At 37.9% G+C, this 17,338-nt stretch overlaps 1 protein-coding gene across 1 annotated transcript; it reads left to right on the top strand.

The window, feature by feature from the left end:
- The first annotated feature begins 488 nt into the window (after positions 1–488).
- spaca6 (sperm acrosome associated 6) lies at positions 489–7,018 on the top strand. The gene is made up of 9 exons (XM_084726448.1): positions 489–1,278; positions 1,447–1,533; positions 1,753–1,824; positions 2,052–2,075; positions 2,516–2,593; positions 3,152–3,255; positions 5,113–5,269; positions 6,315–6,498; positions 6,654–7,018. Exons 1-9 carry the CDS (start codon positions 1,065–1,067, stop codon positions 6,730–6,732), a joined length of 999 nt encoding a protein of 332 aa, XP_084582574.1. The 5' UTR covers positions 489–1,064; the 3' UTR covers positions 6,733–7,018.
- The last annotated feature ends 10,320 nt before the right edge of the window (positions 7,019–17,338 follow it).

Genomic DNA, 17,338 nt, shown 5'->3' with positions numbered 1-17,338 from the left:
ACAGATATAATTAAATGCTCTCAAATACACACACACACACACACACACACACACACGCATAGATATTTGGGATTTTCCATGTAAGACCGCCTCAGTAGCTATCTGACTTTGGCAGTCCTGGAGCAGACTCTTGCCTAATATTGATTGGCTTGTCTGTGTGGAGACAGATGAATGCATTAGTACCCAGCTCACCCTGCCACTGAAAATATATTAAGTTCATGTATTAGGCACCCTGTCTGGTTGCCATGGAGATGCACCGGGAGTGAGGGACCAGGGAGGAGAGGGGGTGGCGCGGGGTGGAGGGGGGTGGGGGGGGATGAGGAGGATGGGAGACGAGTGGGGGATACAGGATGTGATGAGGCAGTTGACTTGATTTGTAGTCCCGCTCCCTCTTCCTCTTCTCTCTGTCACTTTTGTCCTCTTGCACCCACCTTTTCTTTCGCCTTTTCTTTCCCCTTTATTTTTCCACTCTTATTTTTTTTTTCCTTCATTCTTTCACTGCTACTTTTTAAATTTTCTAAACTCCACCAGCAATAATACACACTTTCTCTGTCTCGTCGCTCATTATTCTATCGATTTTGTTGACCCTTTTGTTCCTTGTTTTATTTTTTGGCTCTTATTTTCCGTCTCACCATCTCCACACTACCAGTTTGACTTTTTATTCTTTCTAAATTTCTCTTGGGTTTCCACTTTATCCCTCTACGTACATAAGCATTTAACTCCCTCTTCATCTGCCCCTCTCCCCCACACACCGCTGCCGCCTCCCTCCTTGGCTCGCTCCATCTCTGTGCTCTGCAGTAAAACTGGTGCATTGAGGCAGCAGGAAATGGGGACTAGAGACAATAGAAAGGAGGGAAAGTGTAGAAGGGAGTCTGTGATGCTCTCCCTTCAAACCTCAGCAAAATCTTACTTTTAATTTCAGGTGGGATATGCACATTAAATCCACATTCAAGGTTTTTTTTAAGCTTCTTCTGGAATATAGAATTGGAATTTGTAGTCACTATGAGACCAGGATTTGAATAAAAACAGTTCATACTGACACCTTTGTTTGAGTTTGCTGAAAAATGTGCACATCTGCTGTGTGGCTCATGTGTGTTAGCTTGCTGTTCGGCACCGCTCTGAGCTGCTATCAATGCTTTGTTGATGTGCAAGACAGTCTTCGTCTGTGTTGGGGGCACATTTTGACTAAGCACAATGTTAGAAATGTTGACGCCTGCTTCAGGAAGCTGGACCGTATATTCAACAACAACGAGGGAGTTATTGAGGCTGGCCGAGTGGGTGCGGAAAATGATCTTTTTACTATTTTTCTGCAATGTTTTCTTCAAGGAAAATGCAATAAAATGCATGCACATAGTAAATCTGCTCTGCACAACTATTAGTGATAGCATGTGTAGGTGTAAACGGTGAAGATTTGTTTTATATTTATGTCAAATGTCTTTTTTCAAGGTAAAGGCTATGAGAAACAGCTGAAAGAAATCCTGAATGCTGAGATTCAGCCCATGGTGGAGGAGTTCAACAAAAAGCTGAATAACGGTAGCTAAACACCTGCTCTGACAGACACATTATCACACAAGTAAATGAGTCTTTAGAGCGTCAGAATTGTTAAGTAAGGTCAGAAACGGAGGGGGGAGTAAGAAATGAGAAATTTCAAAATGATGCCCTGAAGCACACAATTCACCAGGATGTGTTGAGCCAAATATTTCTGTCTTCCTCCTCCTCCTCCTCCTCCTCCTCCTTCTTTCCATCCATCAGACACAGTGTATGAGGAAAGGTTGCAGACAGCAGCAGACAATTTCATCGCAGCTGCCTTCAAACTGCCTAGAGGTGAGACATGGTCTCTTCCCCCTTTTCCTTCATCTTTTCATCTATAGTCAGGCCCACATTAGGTCATTACAACTCCTCTGATCTCCGTACTAAGCTAGTTAGGTTATTACAGCCTTTCAGATATTGTGGAGAATATAAAGGAAGCAGTCAGGTTGAACAGACTCATGAATCAAGTTGACAGATCAAAATAAAATATGATAATCCAAGTTTTCTATCTTTGTTTTCAGTTTCTGGATGTTTCCCTCCATGTGGTTGGTATTTTCATTCTTTTTTGTCTCCACAGTATCATAATTAATGTTATTAGAAACAAAAGGTTGGTCAAACTTTATGTTACAGTACACTAATAAGGTGTAACAAGCTGTACTTTGTGTCAAATTAAAGAAAAAATAGAAATATGGTCTTTATTTAACAGTTTTAGACCCTTTATTTAACCCTTTTAAGACTTCATTAGAGGGTAGTTAGGGATGCATTGTAACAGAACTGGACTAAAGTGTATTGTTTCCAACTGTTAGACTGTTTTTAGACTTAGGGTCTAGTAAAGGGTCTAATATTGTCTATTAAGGAGCATATTATTTCTAGTTTTTGACTAATTTAATACTAAGTATGGCTTGTTATATCTTATTAGGGTACTGTAAAATAAAAATATCTCACTGTAATCTATGTATCAGTATTACTTTAATGCATCTTTCAGGTTTCCAGAGTGCAGGTGCAGTGTACAACTGTATCACCTGTCAGTATGACTCCTGTGAATTCCCCCTCGACTGTCCAGGTGAGTGTTAACAATCTGTCCAATATATTGGATTACTGACGCTGTTACATCACAATTTTCAAATAAGGAAAAAAAAGGTGCACTAATCCAGACTTGACACATCCTTACATAACTATATTTTCACCTTCATAAGCATCCACTCTTGATCCTTGAAATGCTCTGCTTTTGATCCTTGAAATGCTCTTAGCAGAAAGTCGGGATTTGAAAAAGAGACCGAGGCAAGGTTTTATTTCCACACATTATATCTTTTGCACAGAGCCCCCAAGGTACTGTTTAAGTCCTTGGCTTCTTTATGCAAGGTGACAGTTGACTCCCACACACGATGGTATTCGTATCAACCCTGTACAGCACAGCCGCTGTTTAGCATATCATCACTTTTACTCCACTCCTCAGAGACTGGGCTTAAGTATTATCATTAAGGAGGGCTCAGACTGCAAGAGCTGCCCCCCTGTGAATGTTATCTCTCTCACTCTCTCTCTCTCTCTCTCTCTCTCTCTCTCTGTGTGTGTGTGTGTGTATGTGTGTGTGGGTGGGTGGGTGGCTATATGTTTATTTCAGTTAAAGAAATCAAAATAACAGAGAACAGCAGAAGCCAAATGTGGTGCATTGTGCCGTTTCACTTACCAAACGATATCGAGGTGATCTGGAGGTTTGCAGAAGAGGTATGCCTGGCATATGGTGGACCATTCAGGGTCACTGCAATGCATTTAAAGGGATAGTTCAATATTTTGGGAATTATACATGTTGGCTTTCTTGCCAAGAGTTAGATGAGAAGATTGATGCCACTATCTTGTCTGTCTGTTAAATATGAAGCTTGCAGGAGGCAGTTCGTTTAGCATAGCGTAAAGTCTGGAAGCTGGGGGAACCACCTGGTCTGGCTCTGAACTAGACTTTGACTGTAAGATAAAGATGGATGATGCGGCTCCACTTCCTCCCACTGTACAAAATGAAGCCAAAATGTCCTGCATATGAGCGCTGCCATTTTGTGCAGGTGACATCATTTGGAGCCAGAACCTTTGCAGTCATGATCAGAGGTGGAGCCGTTGTATTGAAGTCGTGCCCACAGAGCCGATGGACTCAATCATGAGCAGGGCTCAGGTGCCGATCGTGATGTGAAACCCCATTTGTATAGCATCAAACAACTAATTAAAGCTAAAGTTATCAGAGAAACGAACACTTGAACGTGCATCAGTGTGATAAGATTAAACTAAAGTGACAGAAAAAATTATTTGACATATATTTATGAACTATACAACCGCCAGCCACCAGAGAAATCCAAATCCACTTGCCATATATTCATTAGTATAGGTTTATTGCTCACAGTCACCCTCTGTCAGTACGTAAATTTTGCTGTATTACTTGTCAAAAATGATATCAAAATGCCATCTGTGTGAACATGCTGATGTTTTGGTCACATATCATTAGATAGCGCACTAGTTAAACAAGCTAGCTCGGCGTTGTGCTAAATGAACTTGTTGATCACTTATGTGAGTGCTGTGTCTGAGGCAATCATAGTGATGGGACAGGAATAGATGCAGAGCAGACAGCCACAATAGTTTTGGGTTGATTTACCTCAGAAGTTTTGTCTGGGACCTTCTTCAGATTATCTGGCATTTACAGATCCAGTCTTAAGCTTCCAGACCTGCTCACATACACATCAGGGCTGCCCAAATAATTTTCAGACATGTTGAATATAAATGATATTATTATTAATGGAGTTAAAATCTGGAAGATTATGTCAGTACTTTTGGAGCAGGACCACAATAGCCAATAAGAGACAGGTCTACAAGGAGAAGGAAGCAGCTGAGCAGCTGACAGTATTGCCAAACAACAGTAAACTTTATAGGCCTTGAGAATTATGTTAGCTAGCATACCTACTGTTGACAGATATTGAAAGTGACAGTTAAAATCTCACCTCCAATTCTTGCTGATGAACAGACATGTTGACCGTGTCTCTCCAAGCATTTTCTGACCCAGACTCATTTAGCCTTCTTCTTTTGTTTTTCTCACAGCAAAATATTGCTACAGCAAGTTGTTGCACCCTGTCACTCTCTGTTTTGTTCACGTGAGATCATTCTGCCTACTTCAGCACAATAATCAGTATCCTGCAGTGTGTGATGCACCATTATTTTTAAATCTTGTAGTGTGTGCATGTTTGAGATTAGAGAGAAGAAGATTTTAAGTTACCACTTCCATGCGTGATGCAACCGTGTGATGATTTCAAAACTCCTGTAAGTCTCCAGCTTTGGAGATGCTGGTAGGTGGATTTTGTCGCCTTTGGACAAAGCTGTTTCTCCTGTTGGAAGTCTTTGCTATGCTAAGCTTTGCTAACTGCTGGCTGTAGCTTCATAATGTACAGTTATGAGTGTTAGAGCAATTTTCTCATCTAAATTTCTGCAAGAAATTTAATAAGCAAACAATTACTTTAACAATTCTTTCCCTAGTCATATTCAATCTGTCTTTGCAGTAGTATAAAGTATTGCTGCCCAGAGCATTTGTATGAATGTCTTCTTGGATAGATGAAAACCCAGCAGGTGGACCAGTTTAAAGAGGTGACTGCAGGGGTGGATACAGTCTATTCCATCCCCTCAACCAGCCTGCAGCATCAGGGCACCTACCAGTGTGAGATCTACTCAGGCCAACGCTCCATTGTCAGACTGTACTACTATCTCACAGGTAACAACATACACCACTGGAGGAGAAAGAATTGAGAACTGTGATTGATAGGATTATTGGGATTGATGGGATTATTTTTATGATGGGACACAAAACAACTCCTTCACATTTAAGGAGAAAATATGCAAATAGAAGATACTGATGCAGTGTTTTAGGACATGATATAAATATATATTAGTCAGGGTTCGTTTCTATGTTTATGTTTTTAGATTTTGATTTAAGAAAGGACACATTAAGATGATGAGCACTTGAGTCCTTAATGTAGATGTATTTTTCCTCTAAATTTAGGCACATATTTCCCTCTGCAGTCCATGGCATGCTGATGGCATTTAAAAAAACAGACATGAGAAACTCAGGCAGCTCGTAAAACAATGATATAACCACTTCTCCAGAAGTGACAGCATGTTTGATTTTCCAGTAACTACTGTTTTATAGATTTTAAGAAAGTGATAATCATTTTAATGTTCAAAGGAATGTGGAAAAATCTTTTTCATCCATATATTTGAACCTGTAACATTTTAAAATTATATTGCATTGGTGAATTACAATGTATTTTCTATTGGTACAAATTTAATTTTATTGAGCTTATTAGAAGTATACCTATAATGTCTCATGAGAAAATGGATACAACTGATGAATATTTACTTAGAATATTGAAAATAACTTCTTTAAAAGTAATTACATTAAATCGGAGGGAATGGGGAAATTGAAAGAGCAGACTGACAGCACTTATACAATCCATGGAAATATTGATAGGAAATAAAATGTGTTAATGTTTGTGCCACATAGAATTTAATCGTCATCATTTATGTATGTACAGGTATGCATATTCACACAGATTTGCAAATAAGCATGTATGTATGATTTATGCTGTATTTTATGATTGGAAAAAATAAAAGAAAATTTACTCAACTATCTGTGTGAAAATTTCATAAACAAATTACAAATCATATTTATTTTCCTTTACCATACTATTTTCTTTTACCTCATGTCCTTAATGTGAGTTCAGACTCTCCTGTATTCTTACTCTCCATCTCTCTTTCAGTGACCCCCCAGGTTGTGGCGGGCCACACAGAGCTGCAGGAGATATTCGACCTGTCTCTGCTCCCAGGAGGGCGGTTACTCCCTGCGCCTGGTGGTCCTCCTCACTCCCTCCTCCTCCTCCCCTCACCACTGCTTCTCACCGCCTGTTTAACTGCTTTGCTCCTGCTGCTATTCCTCTCCCTGGGGTAAAACAAAGCTATTATTTGCACAATAAGAGACATAAACAGCATGGAAACGTATTAAATGCCCTCCTTTTCCCATTAATTCAAGATGCAGCTAGCCCAGGTATACAGTATATGAGTTGGTAACATATCTCCCTCTTTTTCTTTGTCTTTTGCAGGGCTCTGCTTTTGTCATCACTACCAGATCAAACAAGTAATGCTGAACAAGCAGATGGAGATGAAGATTTAGGATTCTGAGAGTCAGGATCATTCATGTAGTGCAATAAAGGCATTTTGGCAATTCTCTGATTTTCTATAAAACGTTACGTCATAGCTTACAGAAAGCTTGTGAGTGAGTCCTTCCACCACTGGAGGGCAGTATGCTCTTTATCAATCATGCCCAGTTTGCTCATTCCTGTCAGACAGTGATGGAAAGTGCCCAACTAGGTGTACTCACTGCAAGTACAGTTTTGAGGTACTTTTACTTGAGTATCTGGATTTTATGCTACTTAATACTTTTACTCCAGGGGGAAATATTGTACTTTTTATTACTTTTTAAACAAAACTAAAACTAAAATAAAAAAAGAAAGAAAAAGAAAATACTAATCTGAAATGTGAAAGCCCACTCTGGAAACTAAGTAACAACTCTGGTCACAAACTTTTTGTAATTAAAGGCTAAAAAACTCTGTATACTTCTTGCACCAATTCCATCAATGTAAATACATCTAAAAAAAATAAGAGTTTGTCTAATGTTGTGTTTAGTTTTGCCACAATAAATGGAAATAATGTTGTCTACTTAGCATTAAAGGACCAATGTGTAGGATTTAGTGACATCTTGACTAGAGATGCCTGGATCAGCTCTGACATCACCCAAAACCACATTTACACATAAATCACCAGTTATTGTCTTTAATTTAGAGACCCAGACTGCAGGGCTGCCCCTGAGATTCTTCAAGTGGAGCAGTCATTTTTTTCCTTTGTCAGTCAGTGTACTTTACAGTAACAGGATAGACCAGATACAAGCTTACAAAAAAATGCACAAGACGAATATCAACAAGGAATGCTAAATATATTTCATATTATCTGTCGCACTTAATTATTAAAAACGTCTTTGTGACAACATGCGCTAGTGGTTAGGGTGATGAGGGTGATTAACTGATGAGAGATGGTGAAAAGTGTTTGTTAAACAAGTTTCAGCACTTGCTTTAAAGATGCGACATGGTGCACAGAGCAAAGCAATAGCATGATTATACACATTTTAGAGAAAGTAATTAATATTTTTACTATTAATCATATTTTCTTTCACCCACCCAAACCCACCTTCCATTAATAATATGTAAATTTTTATGATCGGTGGGTGTAACTGCAGCCCATGTTCTGATCTGGACACACTGCCTCACCTTTCTTAGCATGTAGGAGAGCCTATCATGACTGTGAAACTGTTGGTGTATCTGTTCTGTGCTGCTGTGGAAACATGGCAGTGCAACGTGAAAGGGGATCCCCACCCTCAGTCTAAGGTAACAGAAAATATTTTTATTTTCAGGTGATCATACATATGAAAAAAGTCTTACGCACTGTATCATTAAATTTAAGATTCCCTTTAAAACAGATGTAGTTTCTGTGTTACATGGCACACCAAAATTTGAGATGGTAGATGTTCCTTTACTTTTGTTCAATACCAATTTAGAAAAAGAAAGTGTGGCAGTTATTGTCTCTGGCTGCCTTTAAATTAGATATTTACTGTAAATCTACACCTCTTGATGACAGAAGAGCTAAAGCTAAAATGAACTGATATTGATGATGATGACGATGACGATGATGATGAGGTTATATTAGATGCTATACGGCACTAGTATTGGTGAAGAGTAACGAAATTATGGAGAGGACTGCTTTGTGTACAGACAGGGTGCAGTGCATTTTGGCAGAAGAGTTGGGGAAAATATCATCATGGAAGGACTCCATAACCAGTACCCGAGGGAGTGGGAGACAGGGAGTGAAGGGGAGTCAGCTTTTATAAACATCAAGCCTTCAGTGAGGCCAGGAAGTTGTGATGAACTGGGAGGATGAGGTAAAACTGATCAGTTTGGGTTTAAACATTGTGAAATGGGTTGCACTTTTAATGGCCGAGAACGACCTGGATGATCCAGACAGGTAAAACCTACATATTATATTATCAAAGTGCCCACCAAAGTCAAACTGCAGAGAAGATTAAAAAAAATAAATAAAAATCCTTTCGTTGATCCTGGCCTGTGTGAAACCATCAAGTCTTAAGGTGACCACAAGGAGGCAGCAACACACATGCTACGTCTCATGCCAGAAAGCACAAGAAGAAGAGGAGACCCTAGACCTGTTAAAGGAATAGTTTGAAGTGGGGTTGTATAAGGTATTTACCGATAATCAGTCTGTTACCTATAGTAGGTGCCATTTGACACACACACACACACACACACACACACACACACACACACACACACACACACACACACACACACACACACACAGAGGTTGGTGTGGCAGCCACTTAATAAAAGTCCAGCCTAAGAAAAGCATTATCAGTTTATTTAGAAAAAGCATCCAGATTCCATTAACAAACAGTAATTTTACCTCACAGAACACAAGAGTTGCAGGTCACACTGCTGCCTCGATTGGTTAGTTTGTGTTATTGTTTGACTTTGGTGAACTGAACTAGCCTTTTAAAACACAATAACACAAACTAACTAACCAATTGAGGCTGTTGTAGACTAGCAACTCCCATGTTCTGCGAGGTAAAATTACTGGTTTTGCCAAAGGAGCCTGGTGGCTTTGGAGAGAGCGATATTCATCTCATCTAATGGGGATTTCCTGTTAGGAAAGGCTGTCTGAATGCAAGGTAAAACAGCTAAAATGTTCTAAATATAGCACACACTTAAACATATATAGATTACTTTTAGCTGGGCCTTTTTTCAAATGTATAAAATTTGTTTTGCTGTACCTGTCCACAGTAATACATTGTTTAGCTTCAGACATGAGTACTCCCGCTGTTTCTCCAAAGTGGTGGTCTGCCGACCGCCATCTACTGGAGGTAATAACTTGTATAAAAACCTCATAGAACCCCACTTCAAAAGATTGGCACAATCCCTTTAAGGATGTTAAGCTTGAATTTGCATTGAACTTTGTTGTTACATTTATAGTGTGTCACCTCAGGGTTGTGGCTCACAGAATATTTGGTTGCTAAAACGAAAGGCATATCCCAAAAAAAACAAACCTGAATCACATGTGAGACTGGGGAAGTACTTCATTGCAAAACAGATTTTACTAAACGTGTGACCCTGTAGTCATGCTGTAATTTGCCAACGTATTTATTGTTAGAGTGAACCCTCAAAGCAGAATGCCTCGCCCAAACCTCAGAGTCAGAGTTTGCCTTTGCAGCGGGTGGTGGAGGTCATTACATAACAAATTCTTCTCAACCTTTTGTACTCTGACCTGAAAAAAAAAACTGTCAATGTGGAAAAATGGCAGAAGTCACTGGACCTTTGACTTTTTCTGAAGTGAGCTGTAAAAGCAACAAGTTCTTGGTTTAGTGATTGTTTGCTTCTCCTATAGAAAAGGAGTGGCAGGCTCCACCTGGTTGTTTCAGGTCAATGTGACTTAAACTCAAATCTCTGTCACACTTGAACAAACAAACACACATACATGTATTCACACAGACAAGTTCATAATGACAAGGCGCTCTCTATTACGCACACCCATGGAGTCCTTGAAGTTACTGAAAAGTTAATGAATCAAGTCATTACACACAATAAACAGGGTCAGAATTGGCGTAAACAACTTGAAAGCATGGATCCATCCTGCCTTGTATCAACAGTTCAGGCTGCTGCTGGTGGTGTAATGGTATGGGGGATATTTTCTTGGCAAACTTTGGCCCCTTAGCACCAATTGAGTATCATTTAAACTCCATGGCCTATCTGAGTATTGTTGCTGACCATCTCCATCCCTTTATGACCACAGTGTACCCATCTTCTGAAGGCTACTTCCAGCAGGATAACGCAGCATGTCATAAAGCTCAAATCATCTCAAACTGGTTTCTTGAACATGAAAGTGAGTTCACTGTACGTCAGTGGCCTCCACAGTCACCAAATCTCAATCCAATAAAGCAGCTTTGGGATGTGGTGGAACAGGAAATTCACACCATAGATGTGCAGCTGACAAATCTGAAGCAACTGTGTGATGCTATCATGTCAATATTAAGCAAAATCTCTGAAGAATGTTTCCAGCATTTTATATTACTCTCACCATGGACCTCAACCATGGAAACAGTGCCACAAGTTTGTTTTAATCAGCTATTTTTTCAGCTGTATTACTGAAGCATATATCACCTATGACAGAAACACTCATTGGAGAAGGAAGCATGGGGTTTGGATTAAAGAGCAGCAGACACTGAGGCAATCACCAATACACACAGCATCCGTCAACCACCCAGACAGAGCAGATGAATGTATTGCAAGGACCACCCCAAGAGGAGTGGAGGAGAGCAGGGACAAGAGCCATGCTAACCCAGGAAAAAGACACAAACACAATGGGACTCAGGCTGGACTGGACTGTGTTACAAAGACCTGCCCCTCCACAAGACCCCGAGTGAAGCTGCCACTCTTGCAAGACTCTTGCAGGATGAGGGGAGGAGGACTCAGTGTTTACATCTATCAATTCAGTTTCAGTTTCAATTTATTTAGCTTTATTGGCACGATGTTTTAGATCAACACGTGTTGCCAAAGCAAAAAGTCATATTATACACAATACATGCAATACAATATACAGTAAATAGTAAATAATAAAAGTGAAAAAGTGGGGCAATTTAGAGTCACCAATTAATCTGCATGTCTTTGAACTATGAGTTTAAACTGGCATACCTAAAGAAATAAAACATGCAGACATGGGGAGAACATTTCTGTTTTTAATTATCTGTATATGTCATATGTGTGTAGCATGAAGGGACAAAAACTTTTCATTGTGCAACCATGTGCTCTATAATGATAATACATTACTTTGATCCCATGATACCAGATCATTTATATTGTTGCCATTTTCCCAACACAACATTTTCCATTTTCATCGTTGCATTGATATGAATTTTTTTACATGATACCACTAACCTCATCTGACTGGGTGGCAAAACAAGCTTGATAAGGCTGTTTTGAACAGGGAGAGTTGGATACCAGGAGGAAAACAACACCTGTAATATATAAAAGTCATTTTCAGCAATAATAATGTGACGCATCAGGCACTCTGTAGATGATGAAATGTTGCTAGAAATATGGCAAATGTTATCTGGCGTGTGTGCATAAAATAGCGTATGTAGCTCCACACTCTCTACTAAAGTTACACTAGTCAGACACATCTCGCAAACAGAGATACAAATAAATTATAAAAATCTAAGGAAGTCTAAGGAAGTGGACATATAAGCAAGTTAATTAAAGATAGATACATTGAAATATACTTCATTAAACATGAAGTAAGCTACTCTGGAGAAAGATAGTTGATTGCTGAGTTTCATTTCCAGGTCGTTAAAAACACCAATGCTTGGTGTTGGTGGCTCCCAGCCCAAAAATGATCAACTATTTTACCGAAATGTGATTGGCCAAAGTTTCTTGTCACGGGCTAGATTTTCTAAAGCCTGAAAACAGAGCCAAGAGGAGGTATACTAGTCTAGTTTTCTCCCAGACCACTTGAATGACATTATGCTTAAACATAATTATTGTTTGTATTTCTCAGTGACACCAAAAACCTTCCTGCCTACCCCAGCTTTAACGATTTGAAGCTTGATGAAAAATACATATATTTAAATATTTTTACAATGAATGTACATAGTTTAATAGAGCATTCCACCAATTTTACACGTGAAGATCAGGTTGCTTGTAATGCGGAGCTCAACTCACCCTGTGAAAACAGTTGACCAGAAGAGATTTGTCATCAGGGTTTTCCCATCTTGAGCTTGAAGCCTGAAAGAAGTGAGCACTACAGGAAATGTAGGATATTTTAAAGCCTGGAGGTGTCTGAGCCTCTTTTGCATAATTTTTCACCTTTTTTCTTAAATCTGTTCTTTAGAAGTCCTTTCAGAGCAGCACTTATTAACTAGGGTACCCCATTAATTCCATGTGGTATTTGTTATTTTGTTTTGTTTTGTTTTGTGTTCAATTACAACTGTAACTTATCATTTCTGAATCATGCTTAATCAATCAAGTATTACTGTATATGCATATATTAAATATAAAATTCAGAATTTGATACAAATTGAACAGAAATATAACAAATATTTCATTTTGGATAGTTTAACATTATAGTGTACAAAGATTTCTATTTTTCTGGTCAGTACTGGGAGGACTGCCATGTTTCTGAGTTTATACAGGCTTCAAAAAGAACACAGGTACTATCTCTGCTTTCCATCCATAATAAAAGCCTCATATAGATAGCATGCAGAGATTAGACGTACTGATTAGATATATAGATAAAACCAAGTGGTACAAATGTCTATTTTTGTCAGATCAAAATGAGCAAATGATTCACTACAGATTCGTGCCATGTATAGATTTTATATTAAATTCAAGATGCTGCTTCAAATAAAATCTCAGTGCTCAACCTGATACTATGTAATTGGTACTTTTAAACTGCACATGCAGCATGTACAGCTAGAAACATATTCAACCTGTTGTGCCAAATGTATTTCTACCAGTAATTTCTTATCAAAGCACTGCTGTTGTTCAGTGACAGCATGTCTTCGGAGCTGCAGAGTAAAACTCAGTCTCACTAAGCCATAAGAATGACATCACATAGACTACAGTCAGTAAGTCAGAGAACAGCATGTTCAAAGCTTGTTCACCTTGATACTCAGTTAATTAGACAAACAATCATATTACTGATGAATGCTCTGCTACAAAGTGTTTCACTTTGTAGAAACTTTGTACTTTCTTAATAGTTACATAGTTGCTCAGAACCTCATGTTTGTCCTGATAACTGCAGGGCAGCAGTCTGTAACTGTGGCTTTTGGTTCCAGGTACGAGAATGAGATATCAGACGACTCTGGCATGGTCTGCTCTCCTGGGCATCAACCTACATCCACACCTGCAGGAAACCACAGAGCTTATTCTTAAAATAAAAGGACCCTTTTAGAGATAACATGCAACATCACATAAGATTTCCACTGCAAAACCATTAAAACATTCAAAATTCCCACCCACCCATCGGTTAAACTGTTACATTTGAATATACTGAGTCTAAAAATACTGAAATCAGCCAATAAAGCATCCACTGTTTCATAGGTTTTGTAGCTGAAGGTGCACCACACTGATCCGGACTGAAATATCTAAACAACTAGCTTATAGGATGAATTCCTTTGACATTTTATAATCATTCATGGTCTCCAGAGGGTGAATCCTAATGACTTGAGTGAAAAAAAATCCATACAGACATTCAAGGCTCCTGGATGATGTGGGCTATCCTTTTCATCTGGCACCTCCATTTCCCATTTATAAATGTATTTGAACGGTGAATGTCTGAAGAAAGTTAAGTTAGTTAAGAAGGTTAAGATTTCAATTTGTTCATTATTTTGGTTTATGACAAAATACCTGCAAAGGTGGTATTTTTGCAGTATTAATGCTATTTGGAGAATACAGCAATTTAGAAGAATGGGATGCAGCAGAAGAACAGGAAAAAAAGCTGAAAAACGGCAACAATTTTCCTGCAGCATTTCAACGTGGTTTTAAAGACAGGACTGATTGACTTGAACTCTGTATCACTTATTGTATTGAAGTGTGATATATCGCGGTTGACACCAGCTCTAATGTTCATTAAACTTTTCACAATGTACTCTCCACCAGCCTTACTGGACTCATTCGTTTGCTGTGCGCTTTTATGTTGCTATGGTTACATGTTGGGTAGCGGACAAATTCTGAAAAGTGATTAAATTTCAGCCGAACTTCATGTGTATTAAACAATTTTAACGTAAACCTGCCAGCCAATCAGAGAGAAGTATTCACCCAGCCCATGCTATAAATAAGCTCCTTTAAACTGAATACTAAAACCCCCAAATTACTAAAAAATACAGAGGGCATGACTTCATTGTCATCGATGGTAGCCATGGCGCCTGACAGAAAATATTACCGGTGTAATAACATAGTAACATAGTATTGCAGACTTACAATTTGCATCTTAACCTTTAAATTGTTACCTTGACTTATGTCGGATATACAAGAAGGATTAAAGAAGGATGAAATGTAAAAACACAACAGTCTTCACTTTATGGTCATTAACTTGATTATCGTACTAATACTTTATCAATGTTGGAGTGTTTTAGGTTCTACCATATTGATTGCATTGTATTATCAATATAATTATGATATTATTGGGTGAAAACTGCCACTAAAGTGCATTTTACAGAGATAAAAGATCTACTAAAAAAGTAGACACCCTCCACAACACCCTCCTAACGCTATGAGGAACAAAAATGAAAGAATGTAAGAAAGAAAGAAAGAAAGTACATCAGTACTAGAAAGTACTAACCAAATACTCAATACCAATACTGGCTGTAAGTGTCTTTTAGCTTAATACCTACAGACCTGATTGTCATTCAAACTAGCTTTAAAATATTTAAAAGTACAACACGTTCTAATACTTAGTGGTAACGAACTCCACATCCCTGCTGCCTTAACCAAGAAGCAGTGTTGACCAAATGTTGTAGACCAAAATTTAACATGACAGCTTGTCATCAATCTTCATTGACAATAACATATCAATAAAATACCAATAAATCATATTTTATGCACCATTAGTTTAAAATGTTGATGATGTAATTATCAATGTTTCCAACAAAACAGGGTGGAAACAAAAAAAATGCTAATTCTAATTTATTTTCTAAATATTCAAATAAAAGACCTGACAACAAAACTTTTTACGGATGATTTTATCGTAATATTCAAAACAATTTTATTTTTAATTTTTCCTTCACCTTTAACTGCCTAGTCTTCCCTAAAAGTCCTATTCTGCAATAACTCAATAAAGGGGGTTTATTTTTTGATGACCCCGAGGTTATTCAAACTAGATGAAAAGTAAGTAACATAATAAGAATCTGCTTGTCTATAAAACAGGTAAAATAACTTTAGTTCTTCTGACTGTTTGAGAAACCTGCAGTAGTTCTCCTTAACTGAGTGATGTCTTGTTGGTGGAGAGAACACAATGTGAGGGCTGACTGGGATGTGCGAGTCTTATAAAGCACTTGTGGAGTATCTAAATATAGTCAGACATGACTCAACACTCAACTTGTCATTTCTTGGGCAGATTGCTTGTATTTTTTTCCAATGCGTTGCTTAGTTGCCAAAGCAACCAGTGATGCATTGTTACAAACCTTACAGCAGGAAATGTAAACTGTATGGATGTTAAACCGTATCTGAATGATTCTTGCGGTTTCTTGTGGACTATATTCGGTCACTTGGCCTGACGCTGTATGCTGCTTCTAGACTTCTAGACATGTTTTCTCTCTTGTGGACCCTGACTCACTGTCCCTATCTGAGCAGTCAATGTTACATAAAACATCATTTAGGTTATGCGTCAATAAAGCTCTTTCAGCAAATCTTATTATTGACTGAGCCATAAATCTTTCCTTTCTTTCAGAAACTTGTGGGTGTAAAAGGTGTAATTCCCTTTCTTATCCTGTAACTTTGACCTGTTTGGAGCTTCATTCATGTTGTACACCCATCACAATCCAAGGAAACGATCAACAAATACTTTATTTGCTTGTGCAATACAGTACCACTTTATCATAATTTGACAACACTTAAACGTTGCAAATAAACTGTTCTTTTGTAGGAACTGCTATTATGTCAATTGACCTCATCAGTTAGTTGACCTTTGGCAAATATGTGTGACATAATCGTTACCCTTGTGTTTCCATCCTTTGGGTGTATCTAGAAATTATCTTATTTTGATTACAACTCAGAAAAATAGCTGCTCCGTTCTGGATTTTTTTTTAATTAAATAAACACTGACTGGTATAATTATAAAATTTATTTCTTTATACGATAGTGCTAGACATTTAGGTAATAAATAAATATATATATCAGGAAATATATCTCTGATTTGCTTATACGTTATGAAGCACCAAGACCCCTCAGATCATCTGGAACAGGTTTACTCAGTGTTCTCAGGATCAAAACCAAACAAGGTGAAGCAGCCTTTAGTTTCTGTGCTCCCCACCTGTGAAACAAACTTCCAGAACATCTGAGGTCAGATCGGCTCATTTAAATCAGGGCTTAAAACATTACTGTTTACTGCAACTTACCAGTGAAGTAGATACATAACTTATAATAATAATCTGTAGCTATTGTTTTCATATTTGTCTGCTGGTGCTTTTGTTTTATGTTTGCTTCTTTTTTTAAATGCATTTTCTGTAATGTTTTAAACTATTTATTGTCCTGCTTTTAGCTTTTGTTTTTAATTATCTCAAACGCAATTTTAATGTTCTTTTAATGTTTCTATTTTAATGCATTTTCAAGTTCTGTAAATCACCTTGAATTGCCTTGTGTATGAATGGTGCTATATAAATAAAATTGCCTCGCCTTGCCTAATAATATATCTCATCTGTGTAGTGAATTCACACATTTAAAGAATGACACATTCACCCCAAAAGGGGTTGAACTTAATAAATTCAGTCGCACTTTATTTTACAGTACAGTAAGAAGACGTAACAAGCTACACTTTGTAACAAATTAGAGTAAAACTAGAAATAATGTGTTTACTAGACAATATTAGACTCTTTATTAGACATTTATTAGAATTAGGTAATTAAGGACAAAACCAAACTGTACTGTAAAATAAAGTAAAATTACATATTGTATAT

Source organism: Lutjanus erythropterus, chromosome 9 (genome assembly GCF_056507025.1).
Source record: "Lutjanus erythropterus isolate fLutEry1 chromosome 9, fLutEry1.hap2, whole genome shotgun sequence".
Lineage (NCBI taxonomy): Eukaryota > Metazoa > Chordata > Actinopteri > Lutjaniformes > Lutjanidae > Lutjanus > Lutjanus erythropterus.
The sequence above is the reverse complement of the archived record's forward strand: the minus strand, read 5'-3'. Positions and strand labels throughout refer to the sequence as shown.